The sequence below is a fragment of the Microtus oregoni genome, unplaced genomic scaffold (genome assembly GCF_018167655.1).
Source record: "Microtus oregoni isolate MIOR12 unplaced genomic scaffold, Mior012 000002F_ref0000024, whole genome shotgun sequence".
Classification (NCBI taxonomy): domain Eukaryota; kingdom Metazoa; phylum Chordata; class Mammalia; order Rodentia; family Cricetidae; genus Microtus; species Microtus oregoni.
In genome coordinates this window covers 41,975,760-41,998,492 of record NW_024543061.1, presented here as the reverse complement: position 1 = coordinate 41,998,492, position 22,733 = coordinate 41,975,760, and the positions used below count along the sequence as shown (strand labels likewise).

The 22,733-nt window shown below is 41.5% G+C and overlaps 1 protein-coding gene across 1 annotated transcript in view; it reads right to left on the bottom strand.

The window, feature by feature from the left end:
* Ppp4r2 (protein phosphatase 4 regulatory subunit 2) overlaps nt 1–22,077 on the bottom strand; it is a 36,857-nt gene extending 14,780 nt beyond the window's left edge. Inside the window, exons 1-2 of the mRNA XM_041633554.1 lie at nt 21,813–22,077; nt 20,972–21,053 (exon numbers count right to left, since the gene is read on the bottom strand). Of these exons, the coding sequence (XP_041489488.1) occupies nt 20,972–21,053; nt 21,813–21,846 (116 nt within the window). The 5' untranslated portion in view covers nt 21,847–22,077. The remainder of the gene's footprint in view (nt 1–20,971; nt 21,054–21,812) is intronic.
* Nucleotides 22,078–22,733: the final 656 nt, after the last annotated feature.

The window sequence follows — 22,733 nt, the reverse complement described above, 5'->3', positions numbered from 1 at the left end:
TGCTGTGAACAAATACCATGACCACAGCAACTCTTATAAAGACAAACATTCAATTGTAGTGGCTCACTTACAGTTCAGAGGTTTAGTCTGTAAAGGAAACAAGGCAGTTGATGCAGGCAGACAAGGTGCTGGAGAGGGAACTGAAAGTACTACAGCTTTTGCGGACAACAGAAGTGGTCTGAGTAAAGCTTGCACATCTGAGACCTCAAAGCCTGTATCCATAGTGATACACTTCCTTCAACAAGGCCTCATCTCCTAATGACGCCACTCCCTATGATCTAATGGGGGGGGGGGTGTTTACATTCAAACTACCAAACCGAGGCCAGTCCTGACTACAAAGTTCTAGGCCAATCAGGGACCACACAGTGAGATCTTGTCCCCCAAAACAAAACAAAACAAAAAGCAACACCACCGAACCCAAAAAAGCTAAGTTCTTTTCCTCCCTCCCTTTTCAGTCATTGTCATTTGAGGTATTCAGAGTACTGCTACCAGTCTATCACTCAACAAGTAAGGTGAAGAAAGAAATCATAAATTCCAACATAATCCTTTGAATACAAAAAAAACTACACATACACACAGGAATACAAACATGCACACACACAAGAAAAAATAAAGTACCCTATTTTTTATCATATTCAGTGCTGGGTAGCAATTTTCTCCAAGATACAACACTAACGAGCTCACTGCAACCCATCTTCCCCAAGCTCACAGTAAGAACTGCTGGTCTTTTTTTTTTTTTCAGTGTGTGGGTGTTTTGCCTAAATACTTGTGGCCAAAGAGGCGACAAGAGTGTGGCGTTTCAGACAGTTGTGAGTTGTAATATGGCTGTGGGAATCAAAACCCAAGTCCTGTGGAAGAACAAGTGCTCTTAACCACTGAGCCGTCCCTCCAACTCCCTCCCACTCACAGATACTTTAAAAATTACAGAAAACAGAGTATTAATTTGCTGTATAGCAGCCCTATAAACCAAGAGAGTAGTTCCCAATTGTGATTCAAGAGATCAGGTGTGAATCAGGAATCTTCACTGTGATGGCACCTGTGCTAGCAGCACTGAAAGCAATGGTAGATGGAAATAATGATAACCTAGCAGCAATCCAGAAGCAGCAACAAATCACACCAACATTACTATCAGAACTTCAGTTTGTTTTGCTCTGTGTTTTAAATCTGGAGCTAGAGATGTAACCCAATTGGTAGAATGCTCACCTAGCATAGATAGTGTGCCTTGGAGCTTGATCCCTAGCACATAAATTGGGCACAGTGATTTTGTGACTGTAATCTGAGCAGTTGTGAGATGGGACAGATCAAAATTCAACAAGGTCAGCATGGGCTAACCTGAGATAAGCCCCTCCACCCTTTTTTCATTTTAACAACCCACAACATCAAGGTCAAGAGCAATTAAAAGGTTCTGAGGAAGAATAAGTGATTGATTTCTGCTACTCAGAGGCTGACACATGGAGGACCACTTGGTCAGATTGTCTCAACATAAAATTTCCTGAAGAAACAGGAAGATCCATGATCAACAAAATTAGTTTCAAAAGACTTTGGATAGTAAATAGAAAATTCATGACCGAGATTTTTGTGTTTATATACAGAACCTTCAGGAGGATCAATGTAGGTTCAGAACTGTTGACAGGAGGAGTCCAGGACAAAGTTGGCAAAGTTGAAATAAGCTAGACCTGAAAAGGATAAAGCCAGCAGTACAAGAATAAAAATGTCAACAAAGAAAATTTTTCATACTCAGCAATGCCGGCATCATGGGTCACAGAATCATGTCTTGTGGCAAGCTGCTCTATGTGGCTGCAGCATGGCCCAACCACTATCCACATGTGCCAGGAGCACCAGCCACACTCCTCAGAAGGAACAATCAACAGTACCTCCAGACATTACCAAATGAACTGCCACTAGGTAAGAACCACAACTCTTTAATCCCTTTTGCTGAAGACTACAATAAAAAATGAAACTAGAAAACCCAGAACCTCAAACCCGATTCTCACAATGAGACATAAGGTTTACTTAAAAACAGTCTAGCACTGTGACAGAGGAGGGTAAACATCCAGGTTAGTCTTGTTAGCAGCTGTGCCTTTGGCAACACCACAAGCAATGTCACTATTTATTATGTAACCCAAAATAAATCCCTTTTCCTTCCAGTTGCCTGTGTCAGGACATTTTATCACAGTAATAAGGAGTCACCAAGATAAGCAGCACACAGGAAGATGTCTACAGGTTGAACATAATAAATATTAAGGAACTTAAACATGATTTGGTATCAGTAGGACTTCTATATCCATACCCTGAAGGCAACAAGGAATGACTATCATTTTGCAAATTCAAAGAGCTCACAAGGGTAACTGAAAGCAGCCATCCTAAGAATTGACAAAACAAATCTGTATCAAGGCACAATATAGAGAAAGTGCATTAACTGAGCAGTGGTAGTGCAAGCTTTTAATACAGTACTCAGGGAGGCAGACATAGGTGGATCTCTGCGAGTTCGGGGCCAGTCTGGTCTACACAGTAAACTCCAGGACAACCAGAGAGATACAGAGAAACCAAACCCTACCTCAAAAGACATAAATAAATAAATAAATAAATAAATAAATAAATAAATAAGCATAATCTCAGAATCAAAGAGAAATACATCAGACTTATTAAAGTCGGTGTCATAAGAGCAATAGCAAACCATCTTTAAAATCTGAAGTATGAGAATTTTTTTAGCTATATGCCCAAACTATTCATCAAGTAGGACAGCGACAGTAACACATTTTCAAACAATAAAGGCAAAATTAACCAGTTTGCTGCCAGGCCGTCCCTCACCCCATGAAATCAAGCAAACCAAGAAAGGATGGCACAGTGTTTAGAAAATAAAGATCACAAATAAATCAGAATTAGAAAGAGGAAGATCCCTCATCAAAAGAACTATGATCTTGGTGGTAAGATGTGAAGACTCCTATATTTATCATTTATAACATGGTAAAATTAAAAATCTATGGGCAATCAATTTAGAATAAACAATCAAGAATGGCTCTCTGGGCTAGCAGGACGACTCAACAGGAGAAGGAGCTTATTGCTAAACCAGATGACCTGAGTTCAATCCATGGAACCCACACTGTAGGAGAAACAAACCAAGTTGTCCTCTGACCTCCATGGGCACTGTTACACATATGTCCATCACTCCCACACAATTTAAATTTTAAGTTTCTTCATCACTGGAGGCCCCCGCCTGTAAATCTAGCAGAGGAAGTCTTGTCTCTTGAGGTATTAAAACAAAGAGTGAGAGGAGACATACTTGGCCTGTCTGGCAGGAATGAATATACTTACTCTAAGGCGGTTTTAATCTATGAGTCACAATCACTTTGGGTATCCGATAGCCCTTTCACAGAGGTCACCTTAGACCATATGAAAACACATATATTTATTACCGTATGATTCATAACAGTAGCAAAATTACAGTTATAAAGCAGCAACAAAAGTACTTTTATGGTTGGGGTCACCACAACATAAGAAATTCTATCAAAGGGTTACAGTATTAGGAAGGTTGAGGATCACTGCATTGCTCTAAGGAAAGATATATATGCACCCTTCTTTAGCTGTCAGACTATTTGACACTTGCTGTTCTTGCACTCCCATTTCTGCTCACAACCACCTGTAAATCCAGTTCTAGGAGATTTGATATGTTCTTCTGACCTCCAAGGGCCTCTTATGACTTCAGAAGTACCAGGAATGCATGTGGTGTACATATATATACATAAAGGCAAAACACCCCACATGTTACTTCCCAACTTATTTCTATTTATTTAAAAATAAAGAAAATGTGACAATCAGTATAGAAAATAAGGGGGAAAATCATCACTCAGCTTTGTCAAACTCTAGTGCGAGTTATTATTACAGTACTTGATGAGGGAAATACATTTATGTATCTCACATTCCCAAAAGTCTGACTCCCCTAGGATTTCCACTGAACTCACCCTTATTCTTCACTCTCTTCAATACAACTCTTAATGTCACATCCAATGGCCTCACTTCCTCTTTCTTTTCTAAAACTGAAGCATAGGGAAAATGCCCAGCTACTTTCTCATATTCGCCTCCTGATGAACAAGCTATATGCTCATGCTCACCTATACACAATAATGAACAATCTACATAAACATCTTCCTGGTACATTATCCCACCTCTTATTTTTCCCATCTTCATGATTTTTCTTTATTCCTCCCCTTTTCTAGATCTAACCTCATTTCTTCATTGTCCTATACAGAAAAAGTCCTAGTGATAGCTCCCAATCAGACTTTTAGTTCTATCACTAAATATAATTGTCCCTATCAAGATCATCTGTGACCTCCATGCTGCTGCGTCCAGTGGTCAACTCTTCTCACACCTTACCTTCCCCCAGGAGCATTCTGAAATGTTACCATTCTTCATTTTCAACTGCTCAATTCAGCAACTCAGAAGTTCAACCTACCTCTTCTCTATGTACAACCTGTGGTTTCACCCAGTGTCATTTTTATACCTCTGTATGTCAGTTAGATCCTAGACTCATTTATCCAACCATGTACTTCATGTTTACATTTTGCTAACAATATCCAATACTGAACTAATTTTCCCAACAAATAGTTCCTGCCAGATTTTTCCTGGCCCCTGCCAAAATATCTGTGATGTGATGAAATTCCTCCCCCACATCTTCCCATCAATAAAAAATTCTGTTGTATCTTTAATATATATACAGAATAACAGCTAGGAGCCAGGCATGATAGTGCAGGCCTTTAATCCCAGCCCTAAGAAGGCAAGGAGGAGTTCTGTGAGTTCAAGGCCAGCCTGGCCTATTATAAGATCCTGTTTCAAAAATAAAACCAAAAGCTGGGTGTAGCAGTACACACCTTTAAGCCCAGCACAGACAAACAAGACAGACAAGGCCTCCAAGAGTTTGAGGACTGAACTACACAGTGAGTTCCAAGGCATACAGTAAAATCCTGTCCCAAAATAAATTACTAGTTATTCCAAAGCACCACTATTCCTTAGCCTGAACTAAAGCTATGCCTGCATGGGGCTTAATGTGTAAGCGTGGGTTAATGGTGAAGCTGTACTTGAGTGCTGCGCTGAATTATCCATTACAATGAAGAAAAAAAAATAAGAAAAAACTGCACCCAACTCTCCCTTACAATGCCCAAAAGATTTCAGCACAGTCACCCATAGAACAATTCCACTGGCAATCTATCGTTATCTCTGCTTCAAACCTGGGTTTCACTAAGAGTAAAGACCAAAGTTTTCCAAAGGGTCAAAATGACTCACGGGGCAGATGCATCTGGTTCCGTTGTCACCTCTTCCAGTCCTTTGTCATCCTGTCATCCTACTCCAGCCCTTCCCTAGTGTGAAAATGCTATACACCCCAGTACTGTTTAAGTACCAGGAGAACGTCAAAACAAAACATCAACTAAAGGATGCACTACATTACCATGTGACGACAGAAAGGTTAAAAGGGTCCTTCTAACTCCATGGAACTCCAAATTACACAAGACTAAGGAAGTCATTAAGTGTTATAAGCACATCTAACATGGGAATGAAGATTTTTCCAGAGAGGTCTTAGAAAACTCTCTGTGACTTTAAATGTCTTTAAAGTCACCATGACGAGGGAACGTTATCTACCAGAGAACTAATGAATGAAGTAAACAGAAAAAGAGGGTCACAACTTAATCAGACATATATGTTTACAGACACTGAAACTTCATTGGGCCTTACATTCTAAATTCAACAGTAGAAGCACATGAGAATTTTCAGTATGTCTAAAGAGAGCAAATAAAACTGTAATTCATAAAAAGTCTACAATGAAATAAAAAAACAATGAGAATAGTATGTAGATAATGAACCCAGATAGAAAACTCAAAATTGTTTGAGAATCTTATAACCCCTATTCCAAGTTTACACACCACAGTAGTTTCCTGAGGAATTTTCCTAGCACTCCTGAAGTTTGCTGGATTTTGCAAGGGCAAAGCTATGATTTATCCCTCTGGTACAAAATCCTTAAGTAACCACTTCCCATCTTTCTACATTGAAACATTCCACATCTTGCCAGGGTGGCCCTCAGGACTTTAATCCCAGCACTCAGCACTCAGGAGGTAGGCGGATCTCTGTGAGTTCAAGGTCAGCATGGTCTACAAGAGCTAGTTCCAAGACAGGCTCCAAAGCTACATCAAAACCCTGTCTCAAAAAAACCCAAAAATTCCACATCTTAAGTAGTTTCTGACTCCCATAGCAACCAGTAGTCTTGACTTCCTTTGATCACTGTAGTGCCCCCCCTTCCTTGTACAACTAATAAAAACTCTAATCCCTTCCTAGGCACCTGACCTAATTTACTTATTAAAACATACTTTGTAACTCTGTTAAAGCATCAGATACCTTGATGCTAAAACGTATAAATGAGAAATTACCTTTCTTAGTTATTCCCAGTGCTGGGAAGGCAGAAAGAGAGGCTGGCAGAGCTCTGATTTCCAGGCCAGCATGGTCTACATACTGAGTTACAGAACAGCCAGAGCTATATAGTAAAACCATGTCTACAAGGAGGACGAGGGGGAAAATACCTTTCTTTTTAGGGGGTAACATCCTTGTCATGCAAACAAGTACACAACTCTAACTCAAAGATTTCTGTAGACTGAGGTACTGAATATATGTGGATGAAAGGTAGAAGCTGTTCTTCCACCCTCAGCAGAGTTGTAATTGCAGCCCACTATAGGAGTTTACTTAGTGACCAACTGCAGACTGCACGGCTTGCTGGCTACAGTGTATATATAAAGGAACTGGTTCCCTAATTCTTTTGTACTCACCACTTTTCTAGAAAGACTTTAATACAGGGATAGGCCTCTCCAGCTATTTCTATTTTCTTTTGGTAGGATGATGCCCACCAGGACCCCTCAAAAGAGTGGATTAATCCAAGTGGATCAGCAATACACTCTCCCTCCCTCAAAAACATAGAACAGAGAGGAAACTGCAAAGGAAAGCGATGAAGCCCACATAACTAATGAGCCTTTCTGCAACAGCCCAAGGAGCAGCGTCACCAATTTCGGCTGTTTAGTCTTCCACGGGTGCCTTATCCTCCTACCCAAAGACCAACATCTTTCCCAAAAATGGATCTTTTTCTTTTCTTGTTTCCTTTTGGATTTAAAGCAACATCAGTTACACAAAAGACCTTAAACATATACTTTCTAAAACCCAAACACCCTTTTAGAACGAAATCTAGAATGCATGTTTCAAACAAAAATGAGAAATAAAGGGGTCTCTTCCTAATTTCCCATTATAATTTAAATTTTTCATCATATAACTTAAATGTTATGGGACTAGTACATTAACTCAGGTCTTTGAGAACACTCCCAAAAAGCTATTTAAATATCCATCCTAGCAGATTACCCAATACTTAAAGGTTTGCTTCAGCTATACATTCCTCATAAACTAGTCACAAATTAAGATGATTTTCCCATAAGCCCTATTAATGCAAAACAGTACACACATTTTGAACACCCCTAAACAAATAAAAATGCCCTAAAATCTGAAAAATTTGACTATCTTGTCAGCTTCAGATCTTAGAGCATTTTGGGATTTGGAGTTTCACATTAAGGAAACTTAACTGGCAAAGTCCAGAAAACAACTTTTTGGACAAGGAATGTTGGATTATAACAACTATCCATTAAAATATGAAACTATTTCATACCGTTTTTGTTGATTTGTTTTTTCAAGACTGTGTAGCAGTTCTGGCTGTCCTGGAACTCACTCTGTAGACCAGGCTGGCCTCAAACTAACTAAGATCTGCCTGCCTCTGCCTCTGGAATGCCGGGATTACATCACCACAGACACTTTTTCATACTTAAAATAAGCTAAGAGCAGGGCGATGGCTCAGTAGCAAAGGCACTCACCCTAGTAAGCTGACAACCAAGTTCAATCCCCCAAGACCTACATGGTAGAACCCTCCTTGCAAGCTGCCTTCTGTGAGGTACATGATAGAGGCCTGAGAGTATGTATTGTTGACATAAGCATGGTCAGGCTCACAAAAATGTCAAAGTCTTTGGTCTTTGGCTAAAAGCAGTGTGTCCAGACCTCCTGCTGAGATTGGCTTAAGCTGCCCAGCCCACTGGGACTGTGGTAGCATGCCCATCAGAGGCTTGTAGGTATGCTTGTCTGTGGGGCTGTCCTTCTTTCATTTCTAGTCATCCCAGTCAGGTTTCCAGGACCTAGCTTTATACACACAATAAATATCCTTTAAGAGCGAATGCTCTTTTAAGCTCTAGAGCTATCAACAATACAACTAAATACACGCTTCTCCTAAACTTCAAACAGTTAGACTATTAAATGTAAGTATAGAATATAAGACTCCATTATATTAAGAAAAAAAGCTGAACCTAAAACAGCTTGGTAGGAAAGTACTATGTCTAACTTTAAGATTCTATCCTCAATCTATCTATAATTAGATCTGGAACCCTCTTCTGATTTGCAGGCATAGATACAGGCAGAAAACTAAATAATTTTTTTTTAAAATGTGGTGAATAAAGAACATACCGGAAAAAATCATTTTAGTTTTTTTCATTTCTAGTTTGCAAAAGATTCCAAAATTAAGCTATTAGTCAGGTTAAGTTTATAATTATGTTAAAATCTTAAAAAGAATTCACATAAATGTTCTTAAACACAGGAAAATTTTTCATAAAGGTAAATAAAGCTGATTTCAATTTCACATTTTTCTGTTATATATCACACGTTAAAAAAACTAGGCTAATACAGACATGACACTGAAATTTCCTTTACTCAGTGAGAATCTCCCCAGTTCCCTAAGGTACCTGGTTGCGTATCTGCAACACAAGCTTGAGGGTCAACCTACCTGGTACTCACAGACACAAAGAGACCTTGCTTCAAGGCAAGGGAAAAAAAAAGAAACATTATATGAGCCTGCATGGGCATGCATATATGCATGTGCACACACACACCCTTCCCTACACACATGAAAAGAACTACATTCTTTTAAGTAGAAATGCAAAACAAAAAGCTACATCCACTTAAGTAGACAGGCATAGTCATTTGTCAACCTAATACTGAACCCAACTGATCTTGGACTCATTTAAAAGCCTGACTACTTGAAACATTTCTCTTTAAAAATTACACTTTTAGTCAGGCCCATCCACTATTCCAGTTGCTTGAGGCTTAGGTAGGAAAATAAAGGTGTACAAAGCATCTCACATGAACAAAAAAAAAAAAACAATTTATAAAAGCTTCCTCTGGACCTAATTTTCAAAATGCAGTATATATCTGGGACAGTATAATACTGATAAAGGTTGTGACCAAAAGACTGAAGTGAAATTTAATACTTTGCTATGAAAATACTACAAATGACTGTGTACAGGTTGTCTAAAAACCTAACTAGCCACACAGGATGTACTAAATAAATCCAAGGTCCTTCTCACATCTTTAAATGCAGCTAAAAGAACAGGAATAATGTTTTCACTACTCAACGTACACTTACAAGAATCCCATCTTCAACAATGCACAATGTGGTAGTTTGAATGTAATTGGCTCCCGTAAGCTCATAAAAAGTGGCACTATTAGGAAAGTGTGGCTTTGTTGGAGGAAGTGTGTCACTGTGGGGGGTGTGGGCTTCGAGGTCTCCTTTGCTCAAGCTTGACTCAGACAGACCATTCCCTGTTGACTGTAAGATGTAGCCAGCACCATGTCTACCTGCATGATGCTATGCTCCCCACCATAATGGCCCCATGATAATAAATTGAACCTCTGAACTGTAAAAGCCACCACCTCAGTTAAATGTTTTCTTTTATAAGAGTTGCCATGGTCTGACAACTTATGCTGGAGAGGGTGTGGGGGAAAGGAACACTTCTGCATTGCTGGTGGGAATGCAACCTGGTACAACCCCTTTGGATGTCAGTGTGGCGATTTCTCAGAAAATTAGGAAAACAACCTTTCTCAAGACCCAGTAATACCACTTTTGGATATATATCCAAAGGATGCTCAATCGTGCCACAAGGACATGTGCTCAGCTATGTTCATAGCAGCTTTGTTTGTCATAGACAGAACCTGGAAACAACCTAAATGCCCCTCGACTTAAGAATGGATAAGGAAAACTTGGTAATTTACACAATGGAGTACTGCATAGCAGAAAAAAATGACATCTTGAATTTTGCAGGAAAATGAATGGAGCTAGAAAACATTATTTTGAGTGAGGTAACCCAGACACAGAAAGACAATTATCACATGTACTCACTCATAGGTGGTGTTTAAACAAAGCAAAGAAAGCCAGCCTACAAACCATAATCCCAGAGAACTTAGACAACAATACAGACAGTAAGAGAGACTTACATAGATACAATCTATATGGGAAGTAGAAAGTAGAAAAAGACAAGATCTCCTGCATAAACTGGGAGCATGGGGACCCTGGGGGGGGGGGGTTGAAGGAGGGAGGGGAGAGGAAGGGAGGGAAGCAGAGAAAAATGTAGAGCTCAATAAATATCAAAAAGAAAAAAGCTGGTCTAGATTGGAGTATATGGAACCCTGTCCAAAAAAAAAGAGGGAAAAAAAAAACAAAAAAAGGGAGAAAGAGAGGAGAGGAAAGGAAAGGAAGGAAGGAAGGAAAGAAGAAAGGAAGGAAGGGAAAAAGAGAGGGAAGAGACAGTGTTGGAGGAGATTTCTGAGTGCTTGTGAGAAAACTCCTAATCAAAAGAAAAAAAAAAGAAAAAAAAGAGTTGCCGTGGTCATGGTGTCTTTTCAGTGATAGAACCCCTAAGACACATCCATACTTCAATTTAACGAGTAAACCTGAGATTCATTTACTGCACAAATCTGTGACAAGTATCAACTCAACTTGATCTTACAATATTCATAATTTGCAAACCTCAACTTCAATGCAATGACTAGTGGAGATGGTGCCTTTCAAAGGTAATTATGGCTACATGAGGTCATTTACATGGAACCTTCATGAATAGGTTAGTGTCTAGAGACAAGAGAAGCTGACATTCTCTCAAATGTGATATGATGAAATATTAATAAGGCAGACAACAAAGTTTCACCATCGCAGGGCCTTAATGATACCTGCCATAGGAATTTAGCAGTCATTGTATTTGGGGTAAACATGAAAGTGAATAGTTGTTTTCTACAAGCACTTTGACCTTGAAGAATCATTATCTAAAACAGTGATTGCCTGTTTTCTGTAATGTGAAGAATTGTTTTTCTGAGGGTGCTTTACAGTCGTAGCATGCCTTTGGTCACAATATGATTCTGGCACACCTGAGGCGCTTGGATTATTGTGAACTATGCACAGTACACAATAAAGGAATAAAGTCACGTTGGCATTTAATCCTTTCCTTTAGAGAGACATATAAATTAGACTACAGATCTTGGTATGAGGAAATACTGTACAAAAAAAACCCCAACTTTGGATAACAATCAATAAATAAACCTTTGTACATCTGTTTGAGGTTTGGTTCAGTTCAGTTCATCAGAGGCTAGACTTTCCTGCTGCCACCTAAGCCTTAAAATTCCATCTTGGAGTAAAACTGTTTCTTTTACAACAACATAATACAGAACACCCCAACAGATAACCTCTCTTTAAGACTTCCCAGTCTGAAAAATAGGGAGAAAAGACCTGCTCAGTAAGCCACATAGTCTCTATATTATAACAGCAGCCCAAGCAAAAATAGTTAAGTCTACTATTTTGAAGAACCAATGATACAAAATGCATGATCCCAGGTAGGTGTGACAGTGCATGCCTATAATTCCAGCATTTGAGAGACAGCAACAAAAGCATCATACGTTCCAGGACAGAAACATAACAGGTGCCAGGACTGCGGGGACTACAAAACGAGTCCTCGTCCCAAATACACATGTAAATAAAGTGGGGCTGGAGAGATGGTTCAGATGTTAAGAGTGCTGCCTGCTCTTCGAGAGGTTCTAAGTTCAATTTCCAGCAACTACAGGTGGCTCACAACCATCTATAATGAGATCTGGTTCCCTCTTCTGCCATGCAGGCAGAACACTGTACACTGGATGGATGGATGGATGGATGGAGCGAATGTGGTTGCACAGGCCTATAGTATTTGGAAGCTGAAGACAGACTACAGGTGCAAAAAAGGACAAAAAGTTCAAGCTCTTCCTGGGCTAGGGACCTGTATCCAATTAAAAATTTAAAAAAACTAAGCAAAGCAGTATGTCTTTAATTCCAGCAGCACTTGTTAAGCAGAGGTAAGATCTCTTTGAGTTTCAGGCTAGTCAGAACTAGATACTCCAAAATAATAAAAACAAAGAAACAAACACACACACGCACACAGAAGACAGAGAGAGACAGATGATATGTTCAGATAACCAAAAGAGCCTGGCTTGGCATGACACCTGTTTTTAACAAAATATTCATAATGCAGAATAAAAAAATAATAGTAAAGTGAGATTTTAAAAGTCAAGATCACTGTTTTGACAATCTAAGGTCTAAATGGCAGCTATTCTGACAAATAATAGACAGATTCTGGACATACAGAAATTAAAAAGTAAACAAGACGAACTTATCTCCAAATAATTACACACACATAGTCAAGGTTCACATATTTTCTAAAGTTAAGAGTATTGTCAAAGCAGGGCGGCGGTGGTACTCGGGAGGCAGAGACAGGTAGATCTCTGTGAGTTCAAGGCTAGCCTGATCTACAGAGTGAGTTCGAGAACAGGCTCCACAGCTACTAGGAAATCCTATTTGGGGGAGGGGGATTGGAGGGTAGGGAGTTGTCTTGGGTCTGGAGAAAAATCTAGGCACGGTGATGTGTACCTGTAATCCCAGTGTTGAACAGGTGAAGACAGAATTCCTAGGATTTGTGGTCAGTAAACTAACTTAATTGGTGAGTCCAGGGTCCCAGTAAGAACTTGTCTCAAAAATCAAGGTAGCCAAGTGTAATGGCACAGACTTTTAATACCATCACTTAGAGAACCAGATAACGCTTTTTGAAATAGGTCAGCTTGGTCAACATACTGAGTTCCAGTCCAAGTTGAAGAAGAGAACCTCACTATACCTATATCTATCTACCTCTTTCCCTACCTACCTACCTACCATCCATGAATAGCTACTGAAGACCAACACCTGCCCCAACCCCTCCCCCTACCTATCTGCACTAGTATGCATATAAAATGAGTTTTTGTTGTAAATAAAAGCTTTTCCTTTTGTCTTTCAACCTAGTTCTCTGTGTGCCACAGTGGGGAGAAAGTCTAGTTCTGCCCACTCAGCTACAAAACTGAGTAAAAACAAAGCATATATAAAACATCAAAGTTTCTATGGAGAAAGACATGAAATCATGAAAATTTTGCATATGAAATATTCATTCCACAGTACATAACTATATTTTGGCCAGCAACAGAACACTAAGAGAATACAATGGAAATGAAAAACTCCTATTGCCTAGTTTGATAGCACAGCCACACCATCAAAATAACGTGCTGCAACAAACACTATGGTATGGACCTTGTGAGTATCCCAACAACCCACCACACTGTATATTTTAGAACAGAAAAGCATATGCAGTTCACAACACTTGGTATGAACATGTGACTCACTGATCTACATACATTTTACTGATGGAGAACATCTAGCTAAAGCAAAGTTGACTGTGTAACAGCAAAGTGCATGGCGCCAGCTGCAGCCTCAGACACCAAGAGGACCCACTGACTGCAATCACCAATGTTTGCAAATATCAACTTCCAACAATGTTCTCCAAAATATCCCTATCGAGTGATGTAGAAAGCCCTTTGAACAGTCTTAAATGACAAAAACTGAAATTACCCTATGAAGAAAAACGTAAAATATTATCAGCATACATTTTTAATTTTTTAAAAAAGTTTTATCAGTATAAATGGTTTTTATTTGGTTAGTTTTGTTTTGGTTTTTCCACATAGGGTTTGTCTGTGTGTAGACTTGGCTTCTATGGAACTCACTCTACAAACCAGGTTGGCCTCGAACTCAGAGATTCAACTGCTTCTTGCCTCCTGAATTCTGGGGTTAAGGGTGTACACCACCACTGCCTGACAGTATGGATATTTTATCTGCATTATGTAAGTGCACCGTGAGCATGCAGTGCCCACTGAGGTCAGAAGAGAGTGTCAGTTCCTCTGGAACTGGAGTTACACAGATGGTTTAAGCCACCATGTGGGCACTGAGAAGCAAACACAAGTCCTCTTAACCACTGAAACATCTACCCAACCCCATCAACCATGTTTTTAAAGTTGCCACACTTGGGCTGGGCCAGTGATTTCCTACAGTGAATATGACAGCAAGACCATAGACCACAGAAAAAACAAGAAAGGCAAGCAACAAGGTAGTTATGAACCTACTAAAATAAACAGGGGCAAAGACTAAAAAAGAAAAAAAAATCAAAATCTTTGAATGAAGACAGGAAAGACAACAGTCCTGTACCTACAACAGTCTTGGTATCGTCATCAGTGCCTACTCACTGACTCAGTAAATACCTCCAAATGTAGGGCTGGGTGTGGTGGCACAAACCTTTAATCTAACACTACACTGCTGAAAGCAGGAGGACCAATCAGTAGTTGAATGCCATCCTCAGCTCATATAGAGTTCAAGGCCAATCTGAGCTACAAGATACTGTCCGTCTCTTAAAAAAAAAAAAAGTGTTCACATTCTACCCATTCAATATTGCTCCATGAAGCACTGTATATAAAAACCCAAAACAATGAGAACAGTCTCCATGACAAGAACCAGTGAGATAAAGAATGCAGTAAATTCAGAAAAAAAAAAACTCTGCAAATCACTATGGAAAGAGCCCTACAACAGAACCAGAATAAAACAATCTAGAAAACAAATTTCATTTAGCATGAAAACTTTAGAGACAACTTGATAATGGATAAGACACCTTATCTTCCCAACTCAGACACTAGAATAGTGTAAAACCCAAGTATCAGTAAAACCACTCATATCCCTCAAATTTCAAATACTTCTACAATATATGCCTTTTTCATATAATAAAGAAAAGGCCAGGTTTATGTACAACAAACTAAAATTGAAGGAGCTCTATCTAGCACATTCCAGCATGGTAAACATGGCTCTGGCCAGTCTTGCCCTTCCTAATCCCCTCTTCCTAAAACCATTACATTACATTCTTAAAGCCAGCTACCAAGATCCATTCCCTTTGGAATCCATTCCATTTGGCCATTTCCTCCTCCAGAGACTGACTACCAAGGTCCAGCTATCAAAAAGTCCAGCAACCAAAATCCCCCTTTAACATGTCCAATCAAAATACACTACCGCATCCTAGCCCATTCTAACACAGACCCCCTCCCTTTTCTCTTCTTAAAAATTACACCTGCAAGGTCATTTGCTGTTTTTCAGCATAGGTCAGAAATCAGTCATTGGTCTTCCATGTTTAATAAAGGATCTCTCTGAAAAAAGGTCGTTGGGTGTGGTTTATGCCTAACTTAGGGTCCGGGAGAGAACACGCTGAGGTGTGCAGGTCCCTTCAAAAATAACATGTACTGACCACGCCCAAGTATAACTGCATCATTTACCATCTGTACACTCCTAAGCTTTCTAAGTCTTGCCCCACTTTAAACAGAATATATACTTTACAGAGAACAGTAACAAGGATTAAAGCAGGGTATGAATAGGAAATATTTGACATCTTATACAAAATATTCTCGATCTGTCTCTCCTGGGGTTTGGTGGGAGACAGTTAACAATCCAAAGCAAAAGTTCCCATGTGAGCCAGCCATATGCACATCTGCAATTTCAGTACTAAGAAGACTAAAGACGACTAAGGGCAGGCAGCCTGAGCTACAGAGCAAGATTTTATCTAAAAAAATTTTGCTAGGCAGAGGTGATGGCACATGCCTTTAATCTCACCACTTAGGAGGCAGAGGTAGGCAGATATCTGAGTTCAAAGCCAGTCTGATATACATAATTAATTCCAGGTCAGCAGACCTACATAGTAAGATCCTGCACACATAAACCTTATATTGAAGCCAAGGTGGTAGAGCACACCTTTAATCCCAGCACTCCAGAGGCAGAGGCAGGTGAACCTGAGTTCGAGACTAGCCTGGTCTACATATAAAGTTCCAGGAACAGTCAAGGCTACACAAAGAAATCCTACCTTTAAAAAAAAAAGTACTGAAATCCATCCATTATATATAAAGTAATATATGCTAGCTAATAAGAAAACCTTGGTGGGAGAGGGAGAGTCTAGGGAGATACGAAAGTAAGAGTGCTTAAGGGACCTAAATTTGAATTCTCAGCATCCACATAAAAAGCAGGGTGTGGCTTTTCATGCCTGTAACCCCAGCATTACAGGGTGGAGATAGGGGATCCTGAGAGCTCCAATCAACCCTGCTTAGCCAAAAAGGTGAGCTTCCAATTCTGGCATCCACATGCATGTGCACAGGCATGCTCCCAAAGTTCATACACACAAACAATAACACAAAAGCAGTATTACTTTAGGGGTTATAGGTACAGACAGTGAAAATTAACTAACAAAACTAAAGCTCATACAACAGACCAAGTTTCAGATGCTACACACCCTTAAAATTAAAGGAGAAATCAGCAGTAGTTAGACCTGAGGAAGGGGGAAAAAAGTCTTTAATCTGTACCTTCCACCATTAAAAAGAAAACAAAACAAATAAACAAAACACCCGGGGCTAGTAAGATGGCACACAACCTGACCTCAAGTTTGAATCTGGGGCCAATGGTGGAAGGAGATAACTCTTGCCAGGTGTCCTGACCTCCACACCTGTACCCAGACACACCAAAGTAAGAAATAAACATGTGCTCCGGGCTTCCCGGATTTTGTGAACTGACACCCATGCGGAGGTGGGCTTTGGTGATGCAACTGTCTTTGAGTCATCTCCACTCCTATAAACAACTCCTCGCTCATATCCCTCTAAGTATCCCCAATAAAACTCATTAGCTCACCAAGTTCCGTACTTTGGTCTGTCATGGGCTCCCTATCTGGGGTGAGTAGATGAGTGGAAAAAGACTACACAGCACTGGTCTAGCAATGATTTAAGTTTTTCTTTAAAAATGAAAATCAGAAAGAATGGTATTCTTGGCTTTAGGTCATTTCTCAAAGCACCATCAGACAGACTAGACAATAAAATAAAAAGCCCAAGCGAACTCCCCAAAGGGTGAGGAAAAGCTGATCACTGGGACCTACCTGTTCAAGAGGAAATAATAGTATAGAGATCAAGGCCCTAAACTAAAAATCATCACAAAAAAAAAAAAATACCACCAGGAAGCATGGCAGCACAACTTGAGAGCAGCAGTTAAAAATGAAATGCTCGCCGGGCGGTGGTAGCGCACGCACTCCCAGCACTCGGGAGGCAGAGGCAGGCGGATCTCTGGGAGTTCGAGGCCAGCCTGGTCTACAAGAGCTAGTTCTGGGACAGGCAACAAAGCTACAGAGAAACCCTGTCTCAAAAAAAGAAAGAAAGAAAGAAAGAAAGAAAGAAAGAAAGAAAGAAATGCTCTTGGCCACTGTGCCAGTGAGTGAAGATCTGAAGGGACCACTCTGCTCATACTGAGCTCCTGAATGTGGCACAACAGAGATCATGTCTAGAAACCAAAACCCCATAAGGAGACAGCTATGGCTACAAAATGAGACTCAAAACAGGGGTGAGCACTACAAATTAGGTAACTTTGTTAAAAAAAGAAAAAAAAAACTTTTTGGGGGCTGGATCTTAAGATACTTCAAGAGTTAAGGGTACTAATAGCTCTTCCAGAAGATCTGGATTCATTTCCAAACACCACAAGACAGCTCACTACAATAACTTCACACAGGCTTCTGATACTGGCAGGCATGGCATTCACACAGTGCACAGACATATATGCAGGCAAAACACCCATACACATTAAAAACTTAACATTCTTAACATTACCATCATATCCACCTTTGCGAGTGTGTAATGATAGATCCATATAATAATTTCGGGCTATACTAATCCAATAATTTCATCTCCAAAACCAGGGATTTTTCTTGTGGAAAAAAAGTTCACTAAAAAAAACTTCACATATTGGACTGGGGATGTAGATCAGGAGTGAAGCACCTACCTAGCACACAGAAAGTTCTGGATGTGATCTCTAGCACCAGGAGAACAAAGTTATCACTATCTGGTTCTGCAGCTTGACTCAATGGCTGAGCACGGTGCAAGGCCCAGGTTCTACTCTAGGACCAGGGAAAAACAAGCAAGCAAGCAAAGGCCACACCTAATTTGGGGGGGGTGGGGAATCATCCAAACTTCACCAAATGTAATAAAGAATATAAAAGCACCAATCATTTAATACAGAACATCTAAATATACAACATCCAAATGTAGTAAGCAGAAGATTCAAAATCTGGTGACCCAGTAGGAGAGGATAAGATAGAACATTAAAGTTACCTTTCAGAAACGTTCACTAGAGCAGTGTGCTTAACAAAAAGTTAAGGCAATTTGTATAGACCAGACTAATAAGCATCACAGTCTCTAAAATACTCCCCTCTTTTCCAAGAAAGGGTTTCTTTGCATAACCTTGGCTGTCCTGGAACTTACTCTGTATACCAGGCTAGCCTTAAACTCAAGAGACCTGCCTGCCTTTGCCTCTCAAATTCTGGGATTAAAAGCATGTACCACTAACACCCAGTTAAGATAATCTTGCAAGTCAAAAAAAAAAAAAAAAAAAAAACTTGAGGAAATAAAATGCTTTTCTTCTAGTAATACAGAAATAGCTTAGTCCTGTCAACAACATAAGCAAAAGAGGCAATGATATTTTAGGGAGTAATTTATTTTTAAAAGATGGCACCTAGTCATTTTTAGGCTTTCCTAAATAAGTAAAACTAGTGACTTGCATCCATTTTGGGTGTTCTGCCTACATATAATGTACACATAACATATAAATGTGCACCACAGGACTGTGCCAATGGAAGCATTAGAGGCCATCAGCTCCCCTGGACCTGGAGTTACAGAGAGTTGTGAGCCTACAAGTGGGTACAGGAAATCAGCACTGAGTCCTCTGGAACCACTGAGGTATCTATCTCTCTGGCACAGCAAATGATTTTTGTTTTTTAAGAAAGGGACTCACTGTGTAGCCTTGGCTGTCCTGGAACTGATTATGTATACCAAGCTATTCTCCAACTCAGAGATCTGCCTGTCTCTGCCGTTAACCCTCTTCTGGGCCCTACCATGCCTGGCAAAGATTCCATTCTTAGCCCTGAACTCACAGAGATCCACCTGCCTCTGCCTCTGTGCTGGGATTAAAGACGTGCACCACCACTGCCACCTGACTGTTTTCGTTTTTTGTTTTTTGTTTTTTAAGACAGACTATCCAAAAACTCACACTGGATCAGGCTGGCCTTGAACACGGAGATCCACCAACCTCCCAAATCCTGGGATTAAAGGTGTGTGCCACTTACCTCCTGGCCATGATGGATGTATTTTAATAGACCACTGAAGAGGTTCTGCTTGTATAACTACTAAATAATGCACTACATCAGATATTTTTTCTTCCTGAAATACAGCTACTTACTAGAAAGTTAAACTACAGTCATAAGCAAATCTTGTAAGAAATGAACACTTGTTAACCAAGACAGAGCTGAGCATGTTGGGGCCTGCATATAATCCCAGCACTACAGAGATGAAAGCAGAAAAGAACCTAAATTTAGAGTCAGTGTAGGTACCTTAAAGAGACATTAGCGCAAAATTTTTAAGGGAGCAGAGAATGTGGCTCAGTGGAAGAGCTCTTGTCTAGTACAATACTAGGTTCCAGCTCCAGTGCCAATAGTAATAATAACAACAATATGACGTCAACAAGGAGGAAAGCTGAGGGTAGGAGCTCCCATGTGTAACTCCAGTACTTGGTGGCTGAGATAGGACTGTGTAGAGTTTGAGGTCAGTCTAGGCTACCTAATAATTCAGAGCTATCTAGCTGGAGCTTGAACCTGCCTTAAAAAATAAAAATAAAAACTGCCTGGCACAGCTGCCCAAAACTTTAATCCTGAAAGGCAGGGACAATAAGAATTACTGAGTTCAAATTCAACCAGGGCTACAGAATGAGACCATGTCTGAAAAATGATAATGGCAGACAAGATACATAATTCCTTGCTGAATGTTATACTAAAACTAAGCAGAGCTCACAACACTGAACCCAAAATACCGTTTCCTCTTGCCTGCTCCTCACCCGACCGTCCTCAATTTACAAAGACAGGCTGTCTTACACAACGTACCTGAGCCAGAGAGTGAAAGCAACTTCTATTACACCAACTACAGAACAATAAACCACATTTTTCCTTTTGAAAAATACAGTATAAGTTCAGATTAACAACACTTGGAAACAAGCCTAGTAAGATATTGGGTGTATGTAGTAAGTTAGCTAACTTAGATTCTGTCAGGACAGAGACAGCTTCATCTGGTATGTGTCATATAATCACCCTCATAAATACAAGTTAGACTTCAAGCAACCACAAGTGTCGGTATGACAACAAAAGACTGGATACAGGACAGCACAAAAAAAAAAAATGCCAACAACGCTCTAAAAGTATCAAAGCCACAAAACTGTGGGAATAAACCTGTTTTCAATAATCAAGAACACCATATTGAAACATTCTTTTCTATGGTTCTTTCAAGCTAGCAGGTTCTCCCCGTGCCAAAGCAGATATTCAGAAAACTGATAGATTCTTAACAATTGTTAGGCTACACACCAGGAGTCTTGCCTTCACTGTGATCTTTAACTAAGGCATCTCCAATTTTTCTTACTAAACTTATTGATTTATTCTTATGTATAAGTTCGAAGACAACTCCTCAGAGTCAGTTCTTGCCTTCCATTAAGTGGGACTCCCTAAGTGGAATTTCAGACCTGGTAGTAAACACCTTAACCAGTTGGACTGTCTCACCTACCCCCAGGGTCACCTATTATGTGAGCGTTCTGAAATCCTCTTTTCCCACCTTCTTAAACAACTCTAAACATGAACCCATCCATGCTTCTACTTACATGGTTTCTCCAGTCTTGGCTACGTGACAGAGAAACTGATCCAGGACAGGACAAACTTCCTTTTTCCCCCTCTTCTCAAAATCTAGGTAAGGGAAAGAAGAGAAAGGTTATCAGCACGTCCTCTCCAAGAAAACTTTATTCACAAAGTCTTTCTCTACATTAGAAAACGATTAAGAAAATTGGTCTCAGCTGGGAGTGGAGGTGCACGCCTTTAATCCTAGTATTCAGGAGGCAGAGGCAGGCGGATCTGAGTTCGAACCCAACCCGGTCGATAGCGTGAGCTCCAGCACAGCCAAGTGTACAGAGAGAAACCTTGTCTCGAAAAACAAAAACAAAACAAAAACGAAAGAAAATCTGCCTCTCATCCGAATACCTCCGTGTCACCCTTTTCCACCGACAGCGCGAATTCTCCTAAAGGGGGCACTCCACCTCACTAAACCATCCTTCAGTGTTTCCCCAAGAGCGGTGCAGGGGAGCCCCAGCATCCGATCCCAGCCCCGATCCCCGCAGCGTACTCCCAGGTCAACCCACTAAAGCCACCATCCCCCAAATGCTCCTGGATGTCAAAAGGGGGTTCTCAGGACGCCAGGACCCCGCAGTTCCAAGTTTGGGAAGCAGTGTTCTCGAGCCTGTTGCTCGCCAAGCCTTGGTCCCGGCGTGGTGAGGGCGAGCGGGGCTCCCCAGGCCCAGAGGCCGCCGCCGCCGCACGACGAGGCCGCGCCGGTGTCAGGCGCTCCCCTCCCCCCAACCCCGCGGCCCACACAAAGCCCGGCGCGGGGGCCGCGGGGAGACGCGGGCGGCCTCCGCCCGAGCGCGCGGCCGGCAGCGCGGCGACCCCCACCTTTCAGCGCCTCCTGCAGCCTCTCGACGTCCATGGCGCCGCGGAGTCCCTCGCCGCCGGCGCCTCCCTCGGCCGCCGTCCCGGGGGCCGCGGCGCCCGCCCCCGCCCCCCCGACGCCCGCCCCCGCCCTCGCACACACTCCGCCACACGCCGGCGACCGGGCAGGGGGGGTCCCGGAGGGAGCCGGGGGGGAAGCGAGAGACGGAGCGAGACCGACAGAGCGAGAACCTCCCCGAGCCGCTACCACCAGCCCTCCAACATGGCGCCCGGCACGTCAGCGCGCGCACGCTCCCCCGCCCCCCCCCAGCTGTCGTCCTCGCTCCCGCAACGCCCGCGCGCGCACTCGTACACGCCCGTGTGTGCGCGCGCTCTGCCCGGCCCAGTGCGCGTGCGCTGAGGGAGGCGCGAGTTCGGAGCCCGCGGCTTCCTGGGCGCTGTGAAGAAGTCGCTGAAGCGATAGAGTGCCTGTGATGTGTCACTTTGCCTCTCTGAACCTCGGTTTCCCCATTCATACACTGACGGCACTGGTGCCGATCACTGTGTACTGCTACAATGATCGCTGGAGCTCAGAGAATACATTTTTCCAATTTTGGGTTGTTTTTTTTTGTTGGTGGTGGTAGTGGGAGAAGTGGTTTTTCAAGACAGGGTTTTTTTGTGCTGCCCTGGCTGTCCTGGAACTCGCTCTGTAGACCAGGCTGGCCACGAACTCAGAGATCCTCCTACCTCTGCCTTCCAAGTGCTGGGATTAAAGACATGGGCCATCACTGCCAGCCTTCATTGTGTTTTGTTTTTATTACCAAGGATCTTATGTTTCCCAAACTAGAAGATGACCTTATGCTATTCATTCTTTTGACTTCCTCCCAAGTGTTAGGGGAATAGAGGTGTGCCACCATTCCTGGTTTTATGGGTGCTAGGATACAA